Source organism: Leopardus geoffroyi, chromosome C3 (assembly GCF_018350155.1).
Source record: "Leopardus geoffroyi isolate Oge1 chromosome C3, O.geoffroyi_Oge1_pat1.0, whole genome shotgun sequence".
Lineage (NCBI taxonomy): Eukaryota > Metazoa > Chordata > Mammalia > Carnivora > Felidae > Leopardus > Leopardus geoffroyi.
Genome location: NC_059338.1, coordinates 112,358,216 through 112,383,095, shown reverse-complemented (window position 1 = coordinate 112,383,095; position 24,880 = coordinate 112,358,216). Strand labels below are relative to the sequence as shown.

Below are 24,880 nucleotides of genomic sequence, written 5' to 3'. Positions count from 1 at the left end.
CCATTTTGAATTTATTTTTGTGTATGATGTAAGAAAGCAGTCCAGTTTCATTCTTCTGCACACTGCTGTCCAGTTCTCTCAGAACCATTTGCTAAAGAGACCTTTTTCCATTAGATATTCTTTCCTGCTTTGTTGAAGATAGTTGGCCATATATTTGTGGGTCCATTTCTGGGTTCTCTATTCTATTCCATTGATCTTTGTGTCTATTTTAGTGCCAGTATCACAATGTTCTGATTACAGCTTTATAATACAGATTAAAGTCCAGGATTGTGATGCTTCCAGCTTTGGTTTTCTTTTTCAGCATTACTTTGGCTATTTGGGGTCCTTTGTGTTTCCATACAATTTTTAGGATTGTTTGTTCTAGCTCCGTGAAGAATGCTAGTGGTTTTTTTTGATAGGGATTGCATTGAATGTGTAGATTGGTTTGGATAGTATTGACATTGTAACAATATTTTTTTCTTCCAATCCATGAACATGGAATATTTTTCCATTTCTTTGTGTCTTCTTCAATTTCTTTCATAAGATTTCTATAGTTTTCAGTGTACAGACCTTTTACCTCTTTGGTTAGGTTTATTCCTAGGTGTTGATGATTTTTGGTGTGCCATAATATTTTCAATCATTCTCCCCTGTATAAGGATTTAGGTGGTTTTCAAGATGCTGCATTCACAGACAATGCTGAAATGAATAACCTTCTGGTAAGTACAAAGGAACTAGATAATCTTTTTTCTTTTTTAATGTTTATTTTGAGAGAGAGAGAGAGAGAGAGAGAGAGAGAGAGAAAGGGAGGGGGAGAGGCAGAGAAGAAGAGAGAAAATCCCAAGCAGGCTCTGCACTGTCAGCATAGAGCCCGACTTGGGGCTCCATCTCATGATCATGACCTGAGCCAAAATCAAGAGTCAGATGCTTAAACGACTGAACCACCCAGGCACCCCAGGAGCTAGATAATCTTAAGCCACATGTCAAACTGAAACTTTGACATGCCCATCCCCACAAAACACCTTCACTTCTAACTTACCTTACAGACTCCATGTAGTCACTGCCTTTGAGATGTGATGGAGCTGCTAGATACCTCAGTCACTCCTTTACCTTGTTAAGTAGGCCTGGCAAACACTTCTCAGCAATGACTACTCACCTGCTGTTCCAGGGTTGGGTCTTTCATTTCAAGGTGCTCTTTCCACCTTTGGGGTGACCCCTCTTCATTCCCAGTCGCAATCTTTACCTCTCAGCTCAGAGTCTCAGAAATGATAAAGATCTGTCTTGAAATAGGCTAGTTCTAGAATGAAGAGCTTCCCCAAGGATTCATTAACATGGGAGATATTCTTTGGGTTGTCTGAATGTTTATTGGCCTAATTAAACTAGAGCTCCGCAATAAGGGTATTAATGGACACGAGGAACGTTCATATTGCTCTAAAATGTTTGCATAAGCTTGTGTCTGTATTTAACTGGGAAAGAGCCATTGAGAATTCGCCAACCTAGCTTTACAAAGGCTAAGAACTAGTGTATTAAATTCTGTATTAAATTCTCTATTTGGGGACACCTGGGTGGCTCAGTCGAGCATCTGATTTCAGCTCAGGTCATGATCTCACGGTTTGTGGGTTCAAGCCCTGTGTGGGGCTCTATGCTGACAGTTTGGAGCCTGGAGCCTGCTTTGGATTCTGTGTCTCCCTCTCTCTCTGCCCCTCCCCTGCTCACGCTCTGTCTCTCTCTCAAAATAAATGAACATTAAAAAAAATTTTTTTTTTAATCTGTATTTTTTTTTAAACACAGATTGGTCGGAAGGAAAAGGTACTGGCTGGAAGTCATTCTCAAATTCATGTTAACTTAAATGTTCATGCATTTCAGGTGAAAAATTTTAACATACTAATTTTATACAAGTTTCAAAAACAGTATTTAAAGTGAATAGTAAACATATATTCTGGGCAAGTAAAACTAAACAGCAAGTAATTTCATTCAGTTGTATCTAGTTTTAAGGCTGATGACCATAAAGATAAAATAAGAGAATCAGACGAATGTGAAGTTAAAGAACATTTTATTTACTGACAGATTAAAAACCACAACTCCAAGTAGTGCAAAACGCACCACTGAACTCAATTACAAAGAACTGGTGTTAATACACAATATTTAAGCAATGCTACACTTATTTTTGGCAAAGTGCTGTATTGTTTAGTCTGTGTATAAAACTGACCATCTATGAACCAATCAGTATAAAAAATTCTATAAAAACAAATTTAGACAGTGGCTCAAGAAAACAAGCTGCCATTTATGCATAGATGATGTACAGTATATAATCTAACCAAATGTCCCTTTTGAGTTTTCAAGTTGAAAAAAATTTGTGTTTAGGAATACATCAAGAAGGCACATAGTACAATCTACAATTCTCTTCAGTCTCTATAACTGATGCCCTGTCTTTGAAAAGCAAATGTGTTCACAATTTTACTTGAGACAAAAAAACCAAGCCACTCAAAAAAATAATAACAACACACAATTACTGATTAAAATTCCAAACTTCTGGAGGAAAATGCAACCAAAAAGCAAGCAAAAACCACTCATACACATCAAGCTTAGATACACACACATCTAGCTCCCCAAGTACTGATTTGGTTTTTAGAAATTCATCTAGAAAACAAATACTAAAACTTCAGGCAAATACAGAGCAAAATGGGGCATTTAACAATTATACAATTAAAAAAATATGTTGTAAGGAAAATTCTAAACGATATATAAAACATCCACTGAAGCTGCCTTCCTTTGAATAGTAACCTCTCCTCCCCCATAAAGGATACTGTTGCAAGGAGAAAGAAATATCCTTATCTGTATGCTTTCCGGTCCCTCTTTCTCCACCCCAAACCACTGTAATTGGTGTCATATTTCAAGTGAAATTGGTACATGGCAAGGCTGACACCACCGAATTAGGTAGGTTTCCTAAATAAAGCATTTCATATAAAATTTTCAGCATTAAAATAAGTAGATAAGGATGCCATTGATAATGCATCAACATGGCTGATGACAGTGAAGCCATCCATGAGAACAGCCCAACTTTTAAAAGAATTTAGCCAGCATGAATGGGCATTATAAAATGAAGATAGTTTTAAGGTAACATTACAAACATGCTAGTGTCTCCAGTACAAGGAGCAGTCTCTTAACCGATTCTAAAAACAAAGATACTTGGAAACTCTTAAACTTTCTCCACTAACCTATTTAAACTTAAATGTTTATCTTCTAGTTGGAGTCCTTCATTTTTTTTGTTTGTTTACAATTCAAAGAAAAACAGGATAAGAAAGACACTCTTTTTTGTTCTTTTTTTCTCAAGATATAAAAAAGACAATATATTTCCTTGAAGAAGAGGATAGTGAAAACACTTAGATTCAATGAAGATGTAAAGATAACAAACCAGTGTACTACATAGATTTGAGAAGGAAAAACAACAGGCGATGCTGAACGCCCTCTCAAGTTTTCAGTAAACTGTGTTCTCACTAGAATCAAAGCACTGATAAAACAGAGAAGGTATGTAAACAGGAACAGCCTGCATGGAAACTGGGAAAATGTACAGGAAATTAATGTAGAAACAGCTCGCTGGAGTAGAAAGTCAAAAATCCAATCACTGTGAACCTTTCTGTAAAAAAAATCCCCCACCTGCCCAGCCATATAAATGCATTGCCACAGAAGATAAATAATGCAGGGTTAATCTTCAACTCACAGTGCAATACATAATTAGTGGAGAAAGAAAAAGTAACAAACATAGAATACACATTATAAAATGTTTTATTAATGAAAACACAAACTTTGAGAAACACAGTGCGTTATAAAAACTAAGGGACTCATCCATGAAGCACTGCTTGTGCACCACACATTCCAGACTTTTTCCACGTAACGTTCTATATATTATCAGTTTAGAAGTAGAGCACTAAATTCGGAGGGGTCTTATTTCTCACTGCTTGAATTTTTAAGAAATATGCACTGAAGCACATTTATGTAAACCACTAATATTTACAAGAGCAAAAATAATAATTAACTTATAATAAATTGCGTTTTGGCCATGTTTCAAGGAATACTTAACAGGTCAACATCATCCTGGTACCACACGTAGTAGATGCCTAACAAACCCCTAATGACCAAGAACTTCAAATGAATTATGTAACCACTTTCTTCCATTGTAACATGTGCCAATTTAAGACAGAAAACTTAGATACTGATACAAAAACCACAGTATGATATGACAGATGGCATGATAACCCTAAAAAAAAATCCCAAGCCTGAAAGTATTTGTTTTCCAGGTATAAACCATAAAAAACTAGGTCCAGAGAAGGCCAGAAAAAAAGTCAATAACTGACAGAGATGTAGATGTATTTCAGGTATCAGGAAATTTGAAAAATAACAGTAAAAAAAAAAAAAAAAAAAGAGAGAAAAGACCCTAGCTATGTTATACACAAATCTGTTCATGCTGCCAAACAAATTCTCATGGCTGAACTTCTGTAGCTTGTGAGGTACTAACAACTTGCATGTAATATATGAAAAAAGAGACCCCCACGTAGTCAGCGGCTTATATCCAGAAAACATTTAGCTGGTCTATTTTCAAGTTACCAACATATGGCCCTAGAGACAGACACGATGTAAAACATACACACCTTCATGAAAACTCTACCTCACCTCTCAACTCTCTAAACACAAATAGTAACAAAATAACTTCTAGCTCAGTTTGACAAAACTTTACAGACTTGGCCCCTAGTTAGAAAACAAATAAATAAAGGGGTGGTTCAAATGGAAAGGGAATAAGGAAAGCAGGGGGTCTAGACTCTTGTTCTAAAGAGACATTCCTGGCACTTCGTCACAGCCAGTGGAAGAACCACCTACCGCCACCATCTGACGATGCTGTGTGACCTCTTCCGCCTCCAAACTTCCCAGCCCTGGTCAGAAAAGAGCTCAGCTCTTCACTTGAAAAGTCTCCCATAGTTCCCTGCATCCAGCTGCTACAGGGTTATTAGAAAATATAATACTTCACATAACTATATGCTGCTTTTTCCCTTGAAACCCTTGTATAGACATGTATTTACTTAATTAGGGTTGCAGAGGCATTGGAAAAATAAGCTCTTTGACCACAAAGGTGATACTACTGTTTGTCAGTAGAATGTGCTTTGGATTGTCTATGTTTAGTTTAGTTTGAGAGGAAATTGGTGAATGTGGATGGCTCAGCAAAACCCATCACAATCGCTAAAAAAATAAAGTGACCGGCTAGAGGTAAGATAGATTTTCTCTAAATGATAAATAACTGGCCTCCATGTGACTCGAGCCCTGAACCCTGGCCTCATTAGCACCAACACTCTGAAGAACAGTTGTGGCCCCACCCCCACCATCAGATTCAGTAGAGAGGCCCCTGGAATTTCACACAAGGTTCAGTCCTGGACAGGCCACCTCCATCAGTACACAGTGCGCACAACGACCGTGAGGGAGGTAAATACTACTACTCCCCCATAGGTGGAGGAAACAGAGGCCAAAGTGGTTAAAGATTCTGCCTGAAGCCCGAGTTAGGGAAAGAAAAAAAAAAAAAAAAAAAAAAAGAGAACTCAAGGAAGCCAACCCGTCACTCTTCATCTAGATGCTAGGAAAAGTTGTCACCAGGAATTCCTTCTCAGCCTCGCTTGCCACTTAGCAGGGCAGGCTCCACGGCAGATGATCCGTCACCGTATCAGAAATACAAAGCCTACCTCTTTTTCCTTGGACAGTTATAAATAAGAAGTCACTAAAGTGCCTGGACAGGTACTTCTGAATTTACAGCTGATGTGAAGTGCCAAGTGGGCAGAGCCGGCAGGAAAGAATCCACACAAGTCAAATGGTGGACTAATGGGGTAGGTGGAGACATACATTTTCCCAAACACAATTTCACAGATCTGACGGATCCCCTCTGCATGTGAGACAGCGCTTCTGTCCCACGATCCTTGTAATGTCTCTGTACCACGTCACACAGTCACATCGGAATTACTGAAAGCACTGTTCACTAACACTTAATGTACCTGAATTCCAAAATGAACTGTATGGCTAATCTGGAAAAAAAACACAAAAAACAAAAAAAAAACCTGTACACACAGAAATATATCAAGTTTTCTTTCAAGAGAAAGTTCAGCCATAATTCCATTATATCCATGGCAACTATCACCTGTTAATGCTCATGTTAGTGTGTAAAAATGTATTCGCTATATACAGAAAAGATTATCAAGTACTGGTCAATAAAGTGTATGGCTGACCCTGAGAATAAATTTTTGCTTACTCGAAATATTGATTAATATAAAATAAAATGAAATTGAAAGATGCCTATCCTCATACTTGGGAAGAAATGTCTTTAGAAGGCTAACTCATATACACCTTAATAGATTTAAAGACATCCCAAAACACCAAACACTGTAACTGTATTGATATGTTTCCAAAAATATTCTGAAAAAATTTACAAAAAAGTAAATGTTAAAAGCAAGGCATTATGTGATACACAGCATGTAAATCTGGTTTTCAAGATAGTGTCTAAACACATTGATAAAACTATGTGATTGGTCATCAGTTGGCTGAAACAGCATCTTCATTGTCCGTACACACACATCCACACACATATGCACAAACCAAGAGAAACCAATCAACCTTGAAATTCTTAGTAATTGTACTGACGTGGGCAGGGCTGATGGACGGCCCAGCCACTGTGCTTGACTTGCCTAGAGTGGCAGTCCCTGGTAAGATTTTGGCGACGAAGGCTATTTCTGTTTAAAGACTGTCTTTCACTATGTTCTTTTATCCACTGGGAAGGGCGAAAGCTCTTGGGTTGTTCCAGAAAAGCTGTATGAGCAGCAAGAGCTGCAACATAGCAGTGAATGTGCTGCCCCATCTCATCCTGAGCTTCCACTCTGAAACAGAAAAACACGAGGATGCATTCAGTAACAGAGTACGTTATTCATGAACTTGAAGAAGTTACTTAGTGATTCAATTTGCCACAGTGATTTGTGGCTGAAAGAGAGCTTACTGTCTGATGGCTGACAGACCAGTTTATATTTTGTGACCACAATGACTGATAATGTTAGAAAGGAGAAGCCACCTTTTCACAGAAATATGCCATATAATCCACAGCGGGGGTTGGAGGGGATTAAGTAGACTGTCTTTTAAAAAGTGCTTTACAGGGGCGCCTGGGTGGCTCAGTCGGTTAAGCATCCGACTTCAGCTCAGGTCACGATCTCACGGTCCGTGAGTTCGAGCCCCGCGTCAGGCTCTGGGCTGATGGCTCGGAGCCTGAAGCCTGCTTCCGATTCTGTGTCTCCCTCTCTCTCTGCCCCTCCCCCATTCATGCTCTGTCTCTCTCTGTCCCAAAAATAAATAAATGTTAAAAAAAAAATTAAAAAAAAAAAAAAAGTGCTTTACATTTTGAGTGAATTTCAATTATGCAGCATTAGATAAGTTTTTCTGTGAGGAGAACTAACATTTATTGCATATCTGTATTTGCAAATATAATGTATTTAATTCTCGACATAATCTTAAAAGGAAAACATATTAATTCTCAAATTTTACTGATCAGGAAGCTGAGGCTCAACAACGATAAGGTCACAACTACTACCTCATACAACCAAGATTCTAATACAGGTCTTACTCCAAAGACTGTTATGAAGCAGGTTGACACTGGTGAACTATGCTAATTGCACCTTCACACGTTTTCTGTCTCTAAGTAACGGTTCCAGGAAATAAGCTGCAGGTCTCTATGTAATAGAAACATGCATAGAAAATTCTACTCATTTAACATTTTTATAGATAAAAAGCTACCTGCTTACTATAAAATTTGTATCACAACAGGGCACAGTTTGGAATGGCATTTGCATAGAAATGTTACAAAGACCTGAGGAGAACATATCTTAAAATCCGGCTACAAACCATGTGGTTATTATCTGTCTTATATATTAAAAGCTAATTTAATAGGATAGATGTAAACTAAATTAACACATAACATGAAGAGTTTTAAGAGTTTTAGGGTTATTTTACACAACACGGGCAGTTATAAATTGTGGCTATAATCACTAGAGGAAAATGCTATTATTTTTTAAAGATTTTTAAAAAAACAGTAGAATTAAAGGGGGTCACACTAAGAAACTAATAGAAAGAAGTTAATACAAAGAGAGCAGTTTTTAAAAGGTGGGCATTTTGAGTTCTTAACCTTCCTGTTCAGACTGATAACACATATCACACAGTCTCAAAGGGAATATACTTACTCTGTGCCAGTGAGTCTTATAAGCAGCTTTTCCTGGCCCTACAAATGTTAAATGGTGAACTATTAAATCACTAGTAAGATTTAAAATGCTACTTAATTTTACTGTTAGGACATGGTGCATTTTCTATATTAAAACTGGCTTACTATGGGTCATTAAAGGCACATGTATTACTTGAGATTATGATAGCACATAAACCTTCATAAACAATAAAGGTCAAAATGCAATAAAACACACACTCTGAAGCCCATCTACTGTAATTATGAAGCACCTTATTCTTACATGCTTTATGTAATGCTTTATGGTAATATTCCCAAGGATAGACAGGATGGAAGCAATCTAACTTCTGAAAGACATGATTTGTTTCCTGCTCAGAAAATACAGATATTTACTACATAGCCATCCTAATGTTGGTAACACCTGATCTATCTTGATTTAGTGGGCTTTTGTAAATAAGAATTTGAAATCCAGAAATAAAGATGTTAAAAACATTTAGTTTTTATAAAACTAAGATAGTTTGCAGTACTTTCCTATGTTCAGAAAGAATTCATATAAAGTTAAGGGTATTCTTTTGATCCTATATATATGGAAAAGCGCGTATTTGTTTAACTTTCTTACATGTTATACCAAAACATATAACAAGATATAAAAACAAACAAGATACAGACAATGAACATAATGACTACATCAAAATCTCCAACACATAACCAGACGCAGCACATGGTCTTGGACTGGATGCTTGTCTGGGCAAAACTAGGTGAAATATTCTGGGCTCTGGTGCAGAAAACAGAGTATAGTTTGGGTAGTAGATGAAATGAAATTTTACTGGGAAAAAAAAAGGTGGAGACCATTGCCTAAAGAAGCAGATTACACAACTATATACGAGTATATACAACCTGATCCCTTTAGGTTAAAAATGTGTGTGTGTGTGTGTGTGTGTGTGTGTGTGCACGCGTGTACAAACTTGTGGGCATATAGAGAAAAAACCACCTGGAAGGATACACTCTAGGGTGTTAACAGTATCCATCTCTAGGTAGTACAAGTGTCTTTTTAAATTTTTTAATTTTTACATATTTGCATTTTCTAGCTTCCTGCAATGCATATGTACTGCTTCTGTAATAATGTTATTTATAAAGTGCTGTATATACATACACACATGCTTTAAACACTGAGAAGTAAGTACACAAATCCCAGTAAGTTTATAGTGACTATTAATCATGGGAAACTCTTGAGTCCAATTCCACAGAGGTGAGATCAGAACCAGGTGGGAAGGATTTCTAAGAACTGAAGAAATTAATTTGAATAGACTATATGGCAATTTAATCAATACCATGTCTAAAAAATCTTATTTTAAATTTTTGTTGAAATGCCTGAAACACTGATCTCTTGATAAACTTACAGCATTGAACAAAGTGCCAGTTAAAGTAACATTTCCCATCAAAGATCTTACCCAGTATAAAGCCTGGGTAACTATATAAGCAAATTATTTTTCAATTTGGTAAAGGATATGTTTATCCTCATAGAAAATGATGAGATTATCTACAATATTAAGACTTATGAGTGCAGCAAACTCTGGTAAAGTTAAATTAATGAGCTGCCTGGGTTTTGTTTATTATCTGGCAAACAGGAAATAGTAGAAGATATATACAATGATCCAGTTAGTCAAGGTAGAGCCTGGACAATCTAAAAAGAGGCCCTTTGGATTACAGGACTAACTACAGGAACATTCTGAGCTGCTCCAAAGATTCCAATTCACCTGTAGCCTTGACAGGTATTTAGGGAATTAAGTCGGTACCAACATCACCAAAACATCGTTAATACCACAGGCACAGCCCACTACCATGCATCATGACTAGACAGAATTCGAGCTGATTAACAAGGCCATAGACTTTATTTTAGCAGGTGGGAGCAATCTTGAAAATGCTCGCTGGATAAAGGTGACAGTATTTCTGTAAGTTTGCTTGGGAACATGTCAATCTTTACTGGCAAGGTACTCTCTCCCTGAACCTTTCCAAGCCCTCAACCCATCTGCCATTCAAACAGAGCCTTTCAGACCCCTTGAACTCCACACAACAAAAAAGTATTGTTTGGGTATGAAGCCTTTCCTCTGTAAGACAGAAAACTCATACTTGAGATCTGCCAGGTTTTTGAGGTTAAGTGCCATTTGATGCAACCCAGCTAAGACCACTTGGAAGAAAATAAGAGTTTTATTTTAAGATATACTATTCTTGTTGAATTTGATACACCAAATAACTCAGTGTATAAAGTGCCAGAGTTATATTCTAAGACACTTAGCAGAAATGCTAGTCTTTTCTTTCTGGTCACCAGCAGAGTACTGGTGTGTGTGTGTGTGTGTGTGTGTGTGTGTGTGTGTGTGTGTATTTAATGTTTATTTATTTTTGAGAGACAGAGACAGAGAGTGGAGGGGTGGGACAGAGAGAGAAGGAGACACAGAATCTGAAGGAGGCTCCAGGCTCTGAGCTGTCAGCACAGAGCCCGACTCAGGGCTCGAACTCACAGACCGTGAGATCATGACCTGAGCCGAAGTCGGCCGGCCACTTAACCGACTGAGCCACCCAGCCGCCCCAACCAGGAGAGTATATAAATGCAACAGTTCTGCATTATATAATTGGGGCTGTGTTCTAATGAATTTTTTTGAAAATGTAAAATGAACACTTTTTTTTATACCATCCACTACCTTGTGCACTATAGACATGCCTTCATAAATCTCTAATATTACTCTGCATCTTCTAAAAAATTAGCTTCAAGTTGTAGTAGAAACAAATAAAATGCATGCCAAACAGACTGCCCATGGACAGAATAAAATACAGTTGGCCCCTGAGCAACTCAGGGGTTAGGGGCACCAGCCCCTGTGCAGTTCAAAATCTATGTACAACTTTGGCCTCCCCAAAAACTTAACTGCGAACAGCCTACTGCTGACTGGGAAGCTTACCAATAACATTAACAGCCAATTAACACATATTTTGCATGTTATATGTATTACCTGCTGTGTGCTTACAATAAAGTAAGCCAGAGAAAAGAAAATGTTAAGAAAACCGTAAGGAACAGAAAATACATTTACAGTACTGTACTGTGTTCATAAAAAAAAAAAAAAAAAAAAAAAAAAAAAGAAAAAAAAAAAAGAAAAACAACTCTGTGTATAAGTACACCCATGCGGTTCAAACCCACATTGTACAAGGGTCAGCTGCACTTACAACGTACCTGGGGCTACTTGGGTTATGAAATTCATCAGCCCCACAGCTGGCCTCACTGACAGCAGGGCAGGAGTTATGCACAGCATAGACAGACATGCTGGGATGTTCGATGAGAAGGTTTTCCATAGGACTGGTTTCCACCTTGAGAGTGGTTAATCCACCTGCAGTAAAACATGGGGGAGGGGTGATAAACCAGCTCTCCTCCATTGGACAGGACTCAAATTGGAGGAAGCAGGAATCGCTTGTATCAGCCAAGCACTCAAGAGATGCAGGTAAACAGGAAAAGACTGAAGGGTGCTCAGTGGGTGACTCTTCACTGATGTCTTCTTCTTCATCTTCTGCTGCTGAGAAACCAGTGCAAGTGTCTACATCACAGTCCACATACGTTGGTGAAGTCCCACGGGAGGATGGGCATCACAATGACAGCAGATTGAGAGCACAGAAAAAGAAGAGATGATACTGTTAGCTGACGTTCACATTTCTCCTTTCATTTAGGACAGACACAAAAGCATTTACGTTCACTCAATGATTATAAAAGAACTTCTGAGCACCTAGTGTGTGTGTGTGTGTGTGGTGTATCACTGCATCAGATGTATTACGGTGGCTTTGCAGGAGACGAGTTTTCTATCCTGCTAAAGTAAACATGATGAGCAATGTGGGTTACAAGGATTTCCTATTAAAGTGCATCTGATCTGAGCAGGGTATGAGAGTTGCAAAACTGGAAGATCTGACGTCAATCAATTTCACTGATTATCTGGCACAGGATGTTTCCTGCAATTATTTTAGACAAACTCTTGCTTATTTACTTTAAAGGCTTAAAAACCTTCAGAGTTACTGGTTTACTTCTGCAAAAACTAAGATGCAAGAGTTTCCATTTTTGCTGTGATGATTCACCGCTGAGAATACCTTACCTATGAAGTCAACAAGAATCCATTCATCATCTTCTTTCTCACTAAATTCTGGTTCTTGATTGGAAGAAGTATTGACTTCACCCACAAACATTTTATTCAGTCTCTGGAACATCGTTAAGGCAAGATTGAGACTTTGGCGGGATGTCTTTACAGCTGAGATTTCAAAACACTGTCTTCAGTCAGCCTGATGGCACGACAGGAGATTAAAGTGCACGAGGTGCTTATTCAACTTAGGTGGGAAGCAAGAAGAATCATTATCCCTAAAATAAAACAGGAAAAGAAGGTTATTTCAAATCAGTATATATTTATATAATATGTGTGTGTGGTTTTCAAAGCACGTGCCCACACACACACGTGCACACCCCTCTAGAAGAAAGCTCATGCCTTAGTCTACAGTTACAGCCGTTCCCTTCCAGCAGGCATCAAACACAAGAAATGCAGTACCTTTCATCTATAAACCATTATGAATTGAGTTCTCAATGCAACCTGTGAACATCTTACATGTGAAATGAAAGGCTCTTTTCCACATCTGTGCTTTTATAAGGGATCAATCTAAATTATGTATTTCAAGGTGACATACTCCTTTCCTGTAAGAAGAGAAAAACTAGATACTAACGGTCTTGCTATATGATATTCAACTGCCCCAAAGCTGCCAAAGGAAGGCTGCAGCAGGACCAGATGTCTGCCATGTTTCCCTGGCTCATTTTCTCTTCTGTTCTGTTCTTCTACAGGGCTGCAAGCAGACCCAATTCCATTTAAAATCAGTAGGTACAGCATGATTTGGCCTTCAAAACAATGTCTACAGCTGGCACAGGGAAATTTATACCGTAGAAAACTGAGGACGACAGCAACTAGAACTGGAAACCATTCACCGTGTGGTGGCAAGCAGGAAGGTGTTGTAGTCAGTGTGCTTGGGTTCAAATGCCGTCTCTGCTGCCTACGCTCTGCGCGAGTTAGGAAGTTACACTACTTCAGCTGGCAATAGTTCTACCTCATGGAGTTCTGTGAGTTCTAAGTGAGGAACTCCAGGCTTGTCTGATCTTATTCCAGAAATCCAGATTTATATATCCATTTCTCCCTGGTTACTTGATAGGCATATCAATCCTAACACATACCAAAGAGAACTTTTAATTATTTCCCCACAAACTTACACTGTCCTTCTTTCTCTTCTCAGCAAGGAGAAGCAGCAGCACCCAGCGGTTACCCTTGACTCCTTCCACTCCCTACCCAACCCCTCAACCAAATTCTCACCAAGTCCTGTTGACTCTAGCTGAGCACGTGCCTCAAATCTGCCCACTTCTTGCCACCACTTTTATCCTAGTTGAAACCAATCTGGTGTCCCTTTGGACTTTGCCAATCACCACCTCCTAGATGGTCTCCCTGACCCCACTCTTGTGAAATGAGATAATGCAGGCAACCTACTTAGCAAGGCACTTGGCACAAATTCTCAGTCAGTGTCAACTATTATTCTACAAATATTTACTGAGTACGTATCATACATCAAGCAGAGTGCTAAGCACAGGGGAAGATAGGTAATGTGATGAATGCCATGGAAAAAGTACTGAGTGTTCCTCAGATCTACACAGGTAGACGTCAGGAAGGGTTCCTGCAGTAAATTACTTTGATCTGGAGTGGTTGAGAAGATCAAGAATGGAGGAAGGGGGAGAAGGAACACCGGAAACCTGCAGATGAGTGAGAATGTGGCACCTTCTGTATGGCTGAAGATCCAGATGTACAGGTGTGAGAGTGTGCTAGGGGTGCTAAGCAGGAAACAGATCCTGTAGGACCATGTAAGCCAGAAATGAAAAGTCAAGGATGACCCAGGTTTATGGCTTGGCCATCTGGGGAGATGGCGGGACCATTTAGTGGAAGAGGCATACTGCAGAAGGCGTAGGCTGGGCATCTTGGACGTGCTGAATTTGGGAATCTGCAAGTCATGAACCTAGAGATGTCTAGTAGACTGCTGGATATAGGGCTCTGGAGTTCAAGGGCGTGGTCTCAGCTGGGGGCACTGATTTGGGAGTTGTCAACAAAAGGGGGTGACAGAAACCATAAGTAGATGAGACCATCCAGGGATAGTGAAAAGCATCTTCCTAAATGATACTCTTTCTCACCAGCATCAGCCTTGAATCTAACTTCAGACTCTTGACATGTCACTTTCTTTTATTTATTTATTTATTTTGAGAGAGAGAGAGACAGAAGGCGAGCACACACACAAGCATGTATATGCACACGAGTGGGGGAGGGCAGAGAGCAAGGAGACAGAATCTTAAGCAGGCTCCACTCTCAGTACAGAGCCTGATGCGGGGCTTGATATCATGACTCTGAAATCATGACCTGAGCCAAAATCAAGAGCTGGATGCTCAAGCAAAGGAGCCACCCAGGCGCCACGACCCTTCACTTTCAAACAATCATCATTTTTAGCAGTACATGTAGTTACAATCCGTATTTGATGAGATTCTTGGTTGAATTCTTTATGTGCAAATGGGAGTGCTACAACTGTTTGGCATGCTACTACGAATGTGTAATACTACGAGTGTGTGTTCAAATAAATGACATCTGAGCACTGTTGTGGTCACAATCCATCATCATCAGCCATTAATTATTAAAAGAGAGTCAACAGGAAATGTTACTTGCATAACCAGTCTTCCTGAAAGCCTTCTGGAAAGCAGCAGGGCCAAACCATGAAGGCTGGAGCTCTAGTACAGAATTCAAATTCAGCTTTATGTTCCATGTAAAAGAAATTAGGAGAAAAGTGGGCTTGTGTAGTTTGCTGGACCTACTGTAGTGTAGGTGATGAGCTACCACAAGTTCTGACGTATGTAAAGGTTTTGAGCACGTTAAGTGAGGAGGGAAAAAAAGATACTTAAGAAATCCCCCCTTATCTTAAATTACAAAGGCATACATTGGTCCCAAGTACAATTCTGTGTCTGCTGAAATAGTTGAGAGAATAATCCCAATTCTCCAGAGTATAGGGCTGACTGCAGGCCCTGCATCAGCTAGGAAGGTAGAGCTGTTGGGCAGGAAGCAGAGCACCTCACAAGAAAACCCTTGCTCATCCTGAATGAGCACCTTGTCCCCCAAGAGCGATGCCACACCAGGGTAACTTAACAGGGCCCAGGCCAGTTAGGTGGCAGCGAGAAGGCAGAGAACAATGCTGGGGCCACTGTGGTCGGGCAGCTAGCTGCAGGTTCCTGACTGCAAATTGCGCTCCTCTAGCTCCAGCTCCAAACCCATGTGATGGAAGCCAGCTTACGCCTGGAACATATACAATTCTGCCACAGGAAAGGTGTCTCTGGAGGAACTTTCCACAGGGCAGCACAAGTCAATCTTCTTTTGGTTTCCTGAAGCAGTGGCTGCCTTAAGATATCCCCTATTTCCTGCAAGAGCAACCATCCGTGGGTGGGCAGAGTATTCAGGAGCCCAGCCAGGCAAGGGAAGAGCTCAATCTCATCTGTCCTGAGTCAGAGCTGGTATTTACATGACACACCTTTTGAAGCCTGAGGGCAGGACACAGAGTCGTCTTAGGGAAGGAGTGCTGGCCTGGGCCCCAGCAGTAGGGGGTTCTGGCTTTCCCCCTACCACAGGTGGCTCAGACTAAACAATTTAGCCCTCCTGAGCCTCAGTCTTACCACCGGAAAAATGGATCACATCTTTACTCTCTCCACAGACCTCTAGCACAATGAAGAAGTGGGGTTGGGCTAACTATGCAAAGTTCCTTTACCCTGCTTTCTGTAGGTGTCACAAAGGACAAAGAGCTGTTGGGAGAGACCCCAACATGCTAGAACGGTTCATGAGGTGGTTGCAAGGCACCCTGGGTGGATGAACACTTGAAATATGACTTGTATGACCAAAAAACTGAATTTCAAATTTTATTTAATTTTAACCCATTTAAAATTCAAATTTGGAAGTTGACAATTGAGCTATTTTTGGAAAAATTTCAAGTATGTTCAGAACAATTGATTAAGCATGTCCAATGAAATTTTTATATGTGAATTAAGATGTGATATAGGTTAAAATAGATACCAGAGTATATTTAAATTTTTTTAAAATCTTTATTTATTTTTGAGAGAGAGACAGAGTGTGAGCAGGGGAGGAGCAGAGAAAGAGGGAGGCACAGAATCAGAAGCAGGCTCCAGGCCCTGAGCTGTCAGCACAGAGCCCGATGTGGGGCTCAAACTCACGAACCGTGAGATCATGACCCGAGCCAAAGTTGGACGCTCAACCGACTGAGCCACCCAGGCGCCCCTACCAGAGTATATTTTAAAGACTTAATACCCCCTCAAAAAGAATGTAAGATAGCTCAATAATTTAAACAGGGTGCCTAGGTGGCTCAGCTGGTTAAGCAGCCAACTCTTGTTTTTTGGCTCAGGTTCTCACAGTTTGTGAGTTGAAGCCCCACATAGGCTCTGCACAGATAGCATGGAGCCTGCTTGGGATTCTCTCTTTTCCCCCTCTCTCTGCCCCTCCCCCTCCCTCTACTCTCAAAATAAAGAAATATTTTAAAAAATTTAAACATACATGTAATTCACATTACATATTATACTGGACAATGCAGTTCTAGAAAAATCTCTCCAGAATCTTGAGAGCCTATCCTGCTGACGACCCAGGGACCGTCCCTCTCCAGTCACTGCTATTCTTCACCTTGGCTCCTGCCCAGAAATGGAGGCTCTTGATGGGCCTGGTTCTATGTGAAGCCGTAAGTCAAAGCAGAACTTCAGACTTCAGTCCTCACTACATGTCACAGACTTTTAAAAAAATTTTAAGTTTTTAAAAGGTAAACCCCCAACATGGGGCTCAAACTCATCCTGAGATCCAGTTGGATGCTCTACTGGACTAAGCCAGCCAGTCACCCCTGTTGTGGACTTGTTGATATTTACAACTCTAGGGCAATGGATAAAACTAAAATGAAAATTCCAGAAAAAGAAGGTGCCCTAAGAGGACAAATTTACAAATAAAATTCTGGAATTCAGCAAAGAGGGAGGGGCAAAGAAGACTGGTAAGGTAGTACTGCTGTTTGAGGCATGTGCAAGCTTTCCACCCGATAACCAACCAACATCAGCCAACCTGCCAGGGCAGTTTCATCCCAGTGGAGAAAAGAAACAAAGTATCTGGGCACCAGCATTTTAAGAAGGCAGCTTTGTCTCTCTCTCTCTCTCTCTCTCTCTCTCTCTCTCTCTCTCTCTCACACACACACACACACACACACACACACACACACACACACACAGTCTTTTTCCTTATAAAATTAACTACATTATAGGAAGTTTGGAAAATAAATAAGGAAAACAATTATTCCACTGCCTTGTTACAATCACTGTTGGTGTATTATGCATTTCCTTCTAGCTTCTTCTACACATAAGGTTTCTTTTTACCATAAAGTCTAGTGAAGACACAATGCTGTTTCCTGCTTTGTTACTTAACATTTTATCATTGTTTTTCATATTATTACATGAGTTAGAAATGCTCAGTGGGCAGAAAGGTGGTTTAATACCTTTAAGTTTAATACTTAAGAGGAAGAGCATTCTAGTTCGAGAACTCAGAAAAGGCATTGCTAGTCTAGAAGAGCTTGTTAGTATAATTTATCCTATTTTTGAGACAGGCAAACAACCAACAGGCAGTGTGGCTCTGGAGTTACCCTGCTGTGTATGAAATCTTGGCTACACGACTTGCAACTTGTATGAAGTTAAGATATTTAGTAACCTTTTGGTGCCTCAGTTTTTTCATCCCTAAAATGGAGAAGATAGTGCCAATGTGAGGATTAAGTGTGTATCCCTTAGAATAGAGCCTGCCACATAGCAGGCAGCCAGTAAGTATTAACTCAGAATATGAAATATAACTTGGAATATTTAACTCCATTCCACGCCAGCTGTGTGACTGTAAGCCATTTAGCATCTTTGGGTCAGAATGCCTTTATCTACAAAATGTTTATATAATAATTACAGCTACAATCTACTGAATACTTGTGATATATAACAGTGAGTTGAGGTACTTATTTGTCACATTTTACTAATAAGGAAACTAGGCTCAGAAATTAAGTAACTTGCTTGAGAGTGATAGAGCTGGTCAGGTGTGGAGCCAGCAATAGAGCATAAGTCTGTGTGGTTCCAAGTGTCTTGCTTTTCCCTGCACATCATTTTGCTCAGGCTCCTTCCAGCCTCAACTCCGGCTCTATGAATTTCAGAGAACAGTGCTTTTCAGTTGGTTTTGGCTGCCAGTAGGCGGCTCCAAAAACAACATTTTTAAATTAAAAAAAAAAAAAAACAAAAAACAACCCACAACTTTGATGATCTAACTTCGAACTATGTGTACAGTTGTGGCTTCTTGACAGTTTCGAAATATCAGGTGGCTGAACTAACACGTCTTCACTGAAAAGCAGCCTCAAAATGATTTTTCTCTTTATATCCCACCCTCCCTATTTTAGAAAAATAAATATGCTCATTCAATTTAAAATTGATTTTAAACTGCAGAAAAACCAAGCCAAGAAAGCTGCCCTTGCTTGCTCCACTCCTACTCCGCCTACTCAACTGGTCATGGGGAGCTTTTCCTCTCAGGGACCCACCACTGTCTGCCCTGAAGGCTGAATGCCAGTGGACAAAGACAGCAGTAAGCGGTAACTCCTAGCCCGTTAACCTCAAATTTTGAAAGTAGGACCATTCCCAAGAGAAACAGGAGGGAACAATTGAGTGAGCAAGCAAGCATTCACAGAAAAGAACAAAAGAAGGGATGAAAAAACAAAAGAGACTTTGGTCATATAAATTAATGAGGTCTTGGTTCCAGATAGGAGCTCTTAAAAATTATGCTGCACATTCAGAATTATAGTGGCTGTGACTTAAAAGTCAAAAGCTTCCCAGGGATTTTCACATCTGCAATGAAAAATGTATTTCAATTACCACGCAAATGATTTCAGGATCTGGGGGTACCTCATTATTACGACTGTTCAATGACCCTATGGGTCACTTTCTCCTCCCCTTTTCGGAAACTACTCTGCATTCAGAAAAGGCTCTTTTAGCAACAAATGCCCAAGTTCTTGGAAGTTACAGATGGAAAGGGGCTCTTCCTTAACCCACTCTAATTTGGAATTGGCACAGAAGATGACGAAAGAGGTAATTGCGAAATACAATACAAAATGAGGAATGCCCACATATAAATTCATCTGCAACTTTGAAAGAGAAAACACCGTTTCCTTTTAATTGGCTGTGTGGCCTCGAGTAAAATAACTTAATCTCTCTGGGCCTCGGGTTTCCTATCCACAAGATAATAAAGCCTACTTCAGAGGGTCTCTGCGAGCAGCAACGGAGATAATGCACGTAAAGCCCTCGATGTCGTATCTGGCACAGAGTAAGGTCCCAATCGGCGTCAGCGACCAAAACGATTAGGATTTTACTCCTGACGGGCAAGTACAGTGTCCTTTCCACAGGTGCAATCTCATATAGTGATGTGTAAGATCAGGCAGGGTCAGGGGACATGCGGCAGACAGGCGGACACCTGGGACACTTAGGCGCTGGTCGCCGGGCAAGAAAGGGGGGTTCCCCGGCGCCGCAGGACCCTTGGTGCTACCGGGAGCGAGCCGGTGCCGCGAGGGCTGGCGGAGGAGGCGAGGAGCGCAGGGCCAGCGGGCCGGCGGACCGGGGCGCCGAGGTCGCTCCTCCCGCAGCCCCCGACGCCAGTCCAACGGCCGAGTGCTGGAGCAGGAGCAGGAGGAGGAGGAGGAGGAGGAGGAGGAGGAGTAAGGGGAGGAGGAGGTCCCGCCGCGGCCAAGAAAACAGGCCAAGCTCGCGGGAGGAGACAGAAACTGAACACCCACCCGCGGCCCAGCGCCGGGCTCGTCCGCCTCCGCCCGCACCCGGGGCCTCGGGCCGGCCGCCGCCAGGGGAGGAGGCGGGAGGCGCGGAGGGTGCCCGGCCCGAGGCCCGCGGGACGGCGGGAGAGAGCGGCCCGGGGCGCCGGCCCCGCCCGCACTTACGTGGGCCCCACCGGCAGCGGGGACCGGCGGCGAGGGAAGCGGGCGCGCCGCTCGGAGGAGACCGGCGCGCACGGGCGCGGGGCTCTGCTGAGGTAGCTGCGGCTCCCCGGCCGGCGGGCGCAGAGCGCGGAGCGCGGGGCGCGGGGCAGGTCCGGCGGTCGTGGTGCTGAGCGGCTGGCCGCCGGCCGCCCGTCTCGCTCCTTTTGTTGTTGTGCAGCGCTCGGAACAGCTGATCGGCCGCTGCGCCCGCCCGTCGGGCCCGCCCGCCCGGCCGCTCCGCCCCGGGGCCGCGCCAGGCCCGATCCCACCAATCGGCGGCGCGGGGGGCCCGGGGCCGCCCTGCGAGAGGTTGTCACTAACGCACGTGACCTGGCGCCGAGCCGGGCGACGCTCTCAAGTTAGAAACAAGCCCGGGCAACAAAAGCCGAGGGGCGAGAAGAGGGGCGAGCGGAAGGGGGGGCGAGAAGGGTGTGAGGGGGTGGGTGCCGGCACTGGGGCCACTGGGAGGGGAGGGGAGGCCAGGCGGGCCTGGGGGCGAACAGAAATGGGAACCCGCGGGAGTGTGAGGAGAACGGGAAAGGTGAGAGGAAGAGCCCGACCCCAGTGGCCCGTCTGCCCCAATAAGGGGGCAGGGGCCAAGGGGTTGGGGCACTGAGGGACACAGCAGTTTTTGCTGTGAGCAGAAAAAAAAAGAAAAAAAAAAAAAAAAAAAAAAAGGCGTTGAGAGTGATGGAGGCCAGAGACCCCAAGAGGCCTGTTCAGGCCAATATAGGGGTAAAGCCTTAGACATGGCTCTGTAAAGGCAGCTCCAAGCCCGCTTCTTGGCCTTCTTGGGAAGGAAAGTCTGGCTCTAGGTACAGGGGATGCTGGCCCCCTTAGCCTCCTTTTCGAGCCAGGCCCCAGCACCCTGTGGTGACTGACACTGGGAGCTGACCGAACTTGCCTGCAGGCTCAGGATTCAACCTGCAGGCAGGCAGAGCAGAAGAGGCCATGAGACCAAACCTGAAGGCAGTGAGGTCAGTGATCTGGCTGGGCTTCTGCTCCAGCAGACTTGAAGAACCCTGGAGGGAGGAGAGCGTGGAGAGCTGCTTCTTCCCTAGGCTCTGCATCCAAGCTCGCGAGTGACCCACGGAAGCTCTGACCTCTTACTGTTGTCATACCTGCATACCGTTGGCATTCACATGGGGCCTACCTGCTCACCGGTTATTTATAGTGAGAAGAGAATGAAAGGGTGAGCTGACAGATGCTTTCCAAATCAAAGTTCTGTATGCAGATGGATGGATTAACTGTGTCTGGCAGAGACAAGGGAGTCATGTTGATGCATCTCTTCTCTCCTGGTTCCTGTTTGGACTGAGATGCAATTCTCTGACCCAGGGCGAAATTTATAGCAACTGCTCACAGGTATAATCATACAGTGTCTGAAGAGCTCTCACCATTCTGACTCTCACAAGAATCCTGGTTTTAAAGGATGTAACTCAAAGTTCAGGGGATTTTCTGATACCCAGAAGTAATAACAAAAATAAGGTGGCCATTTGAACTTTCCTCAGGAGGTAGACTGAGGCTGTAACTTGGATTGGACAATCTCATGGAATTGAGTATGCTTTAGATTTTAGGTTTTGGCAAATCAGGCTCACCCCAATATTTTCTAATATCATTGCTATCTTTGGAGCTCCATAAACTCTTGCTCCTTCTTAGGAATCCATGAAGAGACCATCTCCCCATTCAGAATAAAGGCACGATAATTCCAAAGGTCTAATTCGTAATTTGAGACCTACCTTTTCCAATCTGATAAGGTTTATCACTGTTAAAGGCAAAATGTGAAAGCATACAATACTTTGTTATGATGGAGTAAACAATGTGAGGTAGATGATGCTTCCAAAGAGGGTCACAACAATATTTCTTGCATCATGAAGTGGAGACTGTTTTTCTTCCCCTTGAATCTGGGCTGGACCTGTGACTGCCTTGACCAATAGAATGTGGCAGACATAATGTTTCTAGCGTGTCTAAGACCAGACACTAAGCAAACCTGACAACCTCTGCTTTGCATTCTGGGGAAAGCCTGCTACCGCATAAGAAGAGAACACCATGCTGCGAGGAAACCCAAGCTAGTTATGTGGAGAGGCCACATGGAAAGAGAGACATGCCTGGCCAGCCCCTAGATTATTTAGCTCATGGTACCTGAGATCCCAGACATAGGGGTGAAAAAGCCCTCTAGGAAGTTCCAACTCCAGCAGACGCCACAGGGAACAACGATGAGCCATCCTCACTGAGCCCTGTCAAACTGCGGAATCACAAACAAATAAATGACTGTTGTTTTAAGGCACTAAATGTTGGCATGGTTTTACAAGCAGCAATAGATAACCAAAACGCAAAGCTAAACAATAGGGAGGCCCCTGGCAGACAGATCAACCTTCTCTAAACCCCACAAAGTAGAATTTGGGGGATAAAAAAAACTTCTTATCTCAGGGGTCATTTGCTTTCTGTTTACCCTCTCACTGATTTGTAATCTCCCCACCCGGTGCTTGTTTATCCCAGTAGCGTACCAAGGGGGTGAGAGAGGGTGTGTGGGAGAAGTCTGCCCCTATGAGGGAGAAGTATTCTATCCCTGTACATTGTTTGGAACTGTTGGAGCATGAAAATAATAAAAAGCAAACTGACTTTTACTTAGTTTTATTATTGTTTGAAAATTTTCTACAGACAAGCACACACACAGAAATTTTCTGCTTACTGTCTGCACCGGGAGTGGATTGCTCCCACTGACTCCCTCCTCGGGTATGCCACTGGTTTACATAGATGCATGCGGTCAGACTCAGGAGTAATGTCATCTCCACAACATAGAGCTGTCTGAATACAACCAAACTGTCAAATCACACAGCTGCACACCAGCTTCTCGTCTGTCTGCTGACAAAGACCCAGCCAGGTTCCCTGCCTGGGCAGACCCAGTGAATCCAACCATCCTTTAATAGGCAGGATAATTCTCAGCAGGTTGCTATAGTACCCACGTCCAGGCTGACTCCCTGCTGTGGGGGTGACCCTTTCCCCATCTGTCAGAGTCCTCCTGTCTGTTTTCCATGGAGCTCAATACACTCCCTTATCTACCCCAACAAAAGGGATTCAACCTCAAGTTTTGTTGTGAAGGACCACGGGGCAGGGCCACATTTATGCCAACATCCAGAAACAATACAGTTAATGCCCCTGCCTCCTGCTTACAAAGGCAGGCTGTGGCCATTGCCCTGCCAGTCGCTTCAAGGCTGCTAAAGAATGTTGCTTCCTATCAAGCCACAGATGGAGAACCCCACTGGGTGGCTACTCAGGGCAAGCTCAGAACAATAAAGCAACAAGTCGCCCAGTCTATACTGAGGAGGGTCTGAAAGTGAAGTCCGCTCAGGCAATTTACAATCGGTCAATCAGCAAATGCAGCCTGTTGGGCTTGTATCGTCCATCCAGCATGCTGTCAAGTGTCTGGGAAAGACAGAAGAGTTTTTGTTTAATTGCATTTTAGAAGAGCAATCACTTGGAATTCCAGTGAAATCTGTTCTAAGAGAAGAAAAGAAAGGGTCTCTCATGGTCTCCAGAAAGCCTGAAACAGAAGGAAGCCAGAGGTTTGGTGCTCTACTTTCTGAAATAAAAAACAGAAAACAAATCTAACTGGGATGCCCTTACCATCTCAGGAAGAAGTCAGAAATGATACCAGGGCCATAGGTGTTAACAGCTTTCCAAGCCCCTGGAACCTTATAACTCTTGCATATTCATTTTTTTTTAAACCCTATATCCTACCTATGTTCACATGGTGATTAGAAACAAAATCCTCAAAATGAAAAGAGCCTGTGTTCTGGCTGAGGCACCAGAAAGGAGAAGCGAGGTGGGCCTAGCCCATTCAGCAGCCAGTATTTGGGGAGAAGAGCCCTTGGGGCTGTGGTGGCATAGGCTGGATTATGAGTGATCGATGACAGTCTCCCAGACGCACAGTGCTCTCTCCAGTTCCTCTAAAGTCCTGAATTTAAAGGCTTCTTAGTTTTTAGGTGAATGCACAAATAAGTACTCAATTATTTTAAACTGTATTAAAACTTAGCTGCAGAGCAGAAAGGGAATCATCCTTATGATGATTATCCTTAATCATATCCTTAATACATATGGCCTGGATACATGATACAGAATGTCCCTGTATACACCATCCCAGCCCTAGGGAGCCGCAAAGCCCTAGGGACCAGTTACGTGGGGTAGACCCAACCGGGTGAAAGGGCAGTTGCAGTGGCTACCTGTGTGAGTGCAGGTCAGGTCTTCTACAACTCCTGCTGCCAAAGCTAACTCTTCACTCACATGCCTACTTCTGGGTCACTGCCCAACTGTTGCCATGTGCCAGAGGCAGCCCCGGGTGGGGTCTGTAGCCATGAATTGCTCTATTATGGGGACAGCTTGAGTAGAATGTGTCTTTCTGCTCTTCTTAAAAGGATGATGCAGATAATATGATTGGTACTTACATAAGCTATACACCACTTACATAGTCTTCCTAATTTAAGGAAACTTGTTTTTGGGTTATTCTTTTTGCTGGAATTAACT

General features: G+C 42.5%; 1 protein-coding gene and 1 long non-coding RNA gene across 4 annotated transcripts in view; both read right to left on the bottom strand.

Annotated features, from left to right (window-relative positions):
- Window positions 1-2,012: 2,012 nt before the first annotated feature.
- Window positions 2,013-20,556, bottom strand: TP53INP1 (tumor protein p53 inducible nuclear protein 1). Of its 3 annotated transcripts, XM_045454181.1 has the most exons (5): window positions 20,321-20,555; window positions 12,355-12,614; window positions 11,451-11,808; window positions 8,232-8,269; window positions 6,776-6,884 (listed from the first exon to the last, which is right to left on the bottom strand). In XM_045454181.1, the coding sequence occupies exons 2-4, from the start codon at window positions 12,464-12,466 to the stop codon at window positions 8,248-8,250; spliced, it is 492 nt and encodes a 163-aa protein (XP_045310137.1). In that variant the 5' UTR covers window positions 12,467-12,614; window positions 20,321-20,555; the 3' UTR covers window positions 6,776-6,884; window positions 8,232-8,247. The 3 variants fall into 3 exon arrangements, with proteins under 3 accessions (XP_045310136.1, XP_045310137.1, XP_045310138.1); XM_045454180.1 differs by lacking the exon at window positions 8,232-8,269 and having other exon boundaries at window positions 2,013-6,884; window positions 20,321-20,556; XM_045454182.1 differs by lacking the exon at window positions 6,776-6,884 and having other exon boundaries at window positions 7,379-8,269; window positions 20,321-20,556.
- A 2,418-nt stretch (window positions 20,557-22,974) lies between these two features.
- LOC123585750 overlaps window positions 22,975-24,880 on the bottom strand; it is a 137,169-nt gene continuing 135,263 nt past the window's right edge. Inside the window, exon 7 of the long non-coding RNA XR_006706398.1 lies at window positions 22,975-23,782. This is a non-coding gene — a long non-coding RNA (uncharacterized LOC123585750). The remainder of the gene's footprint in view (window positions 23,783-24,880) is intronic.

Excerpts from the sequence above, each read along its gene's own strand:
- TP53INP1 (XM_045454180.1), bottom strand. The coding sequence starts at position 12,466 with ATGTTCCAGAGACTGAATAAAATGTTTGTGGGTGAAGTCAATACTTCT. Across the intron at positions 11,809-12,354 it reads GATTCTTGTTGACTTCATAG|ACACTTGCACTGGTTTCTCA; the intron begins GTAAGGTATTCT and ends ACTGTGATGTAG. Across the intron at positions 6,885-11,450 it reads CATAACCCAAGTAGCCCCAG|AGTGGAAGCTCAGGATGAGA; the intron begins GTACGTTGTAAG and ends TTTCTGTTTCAG.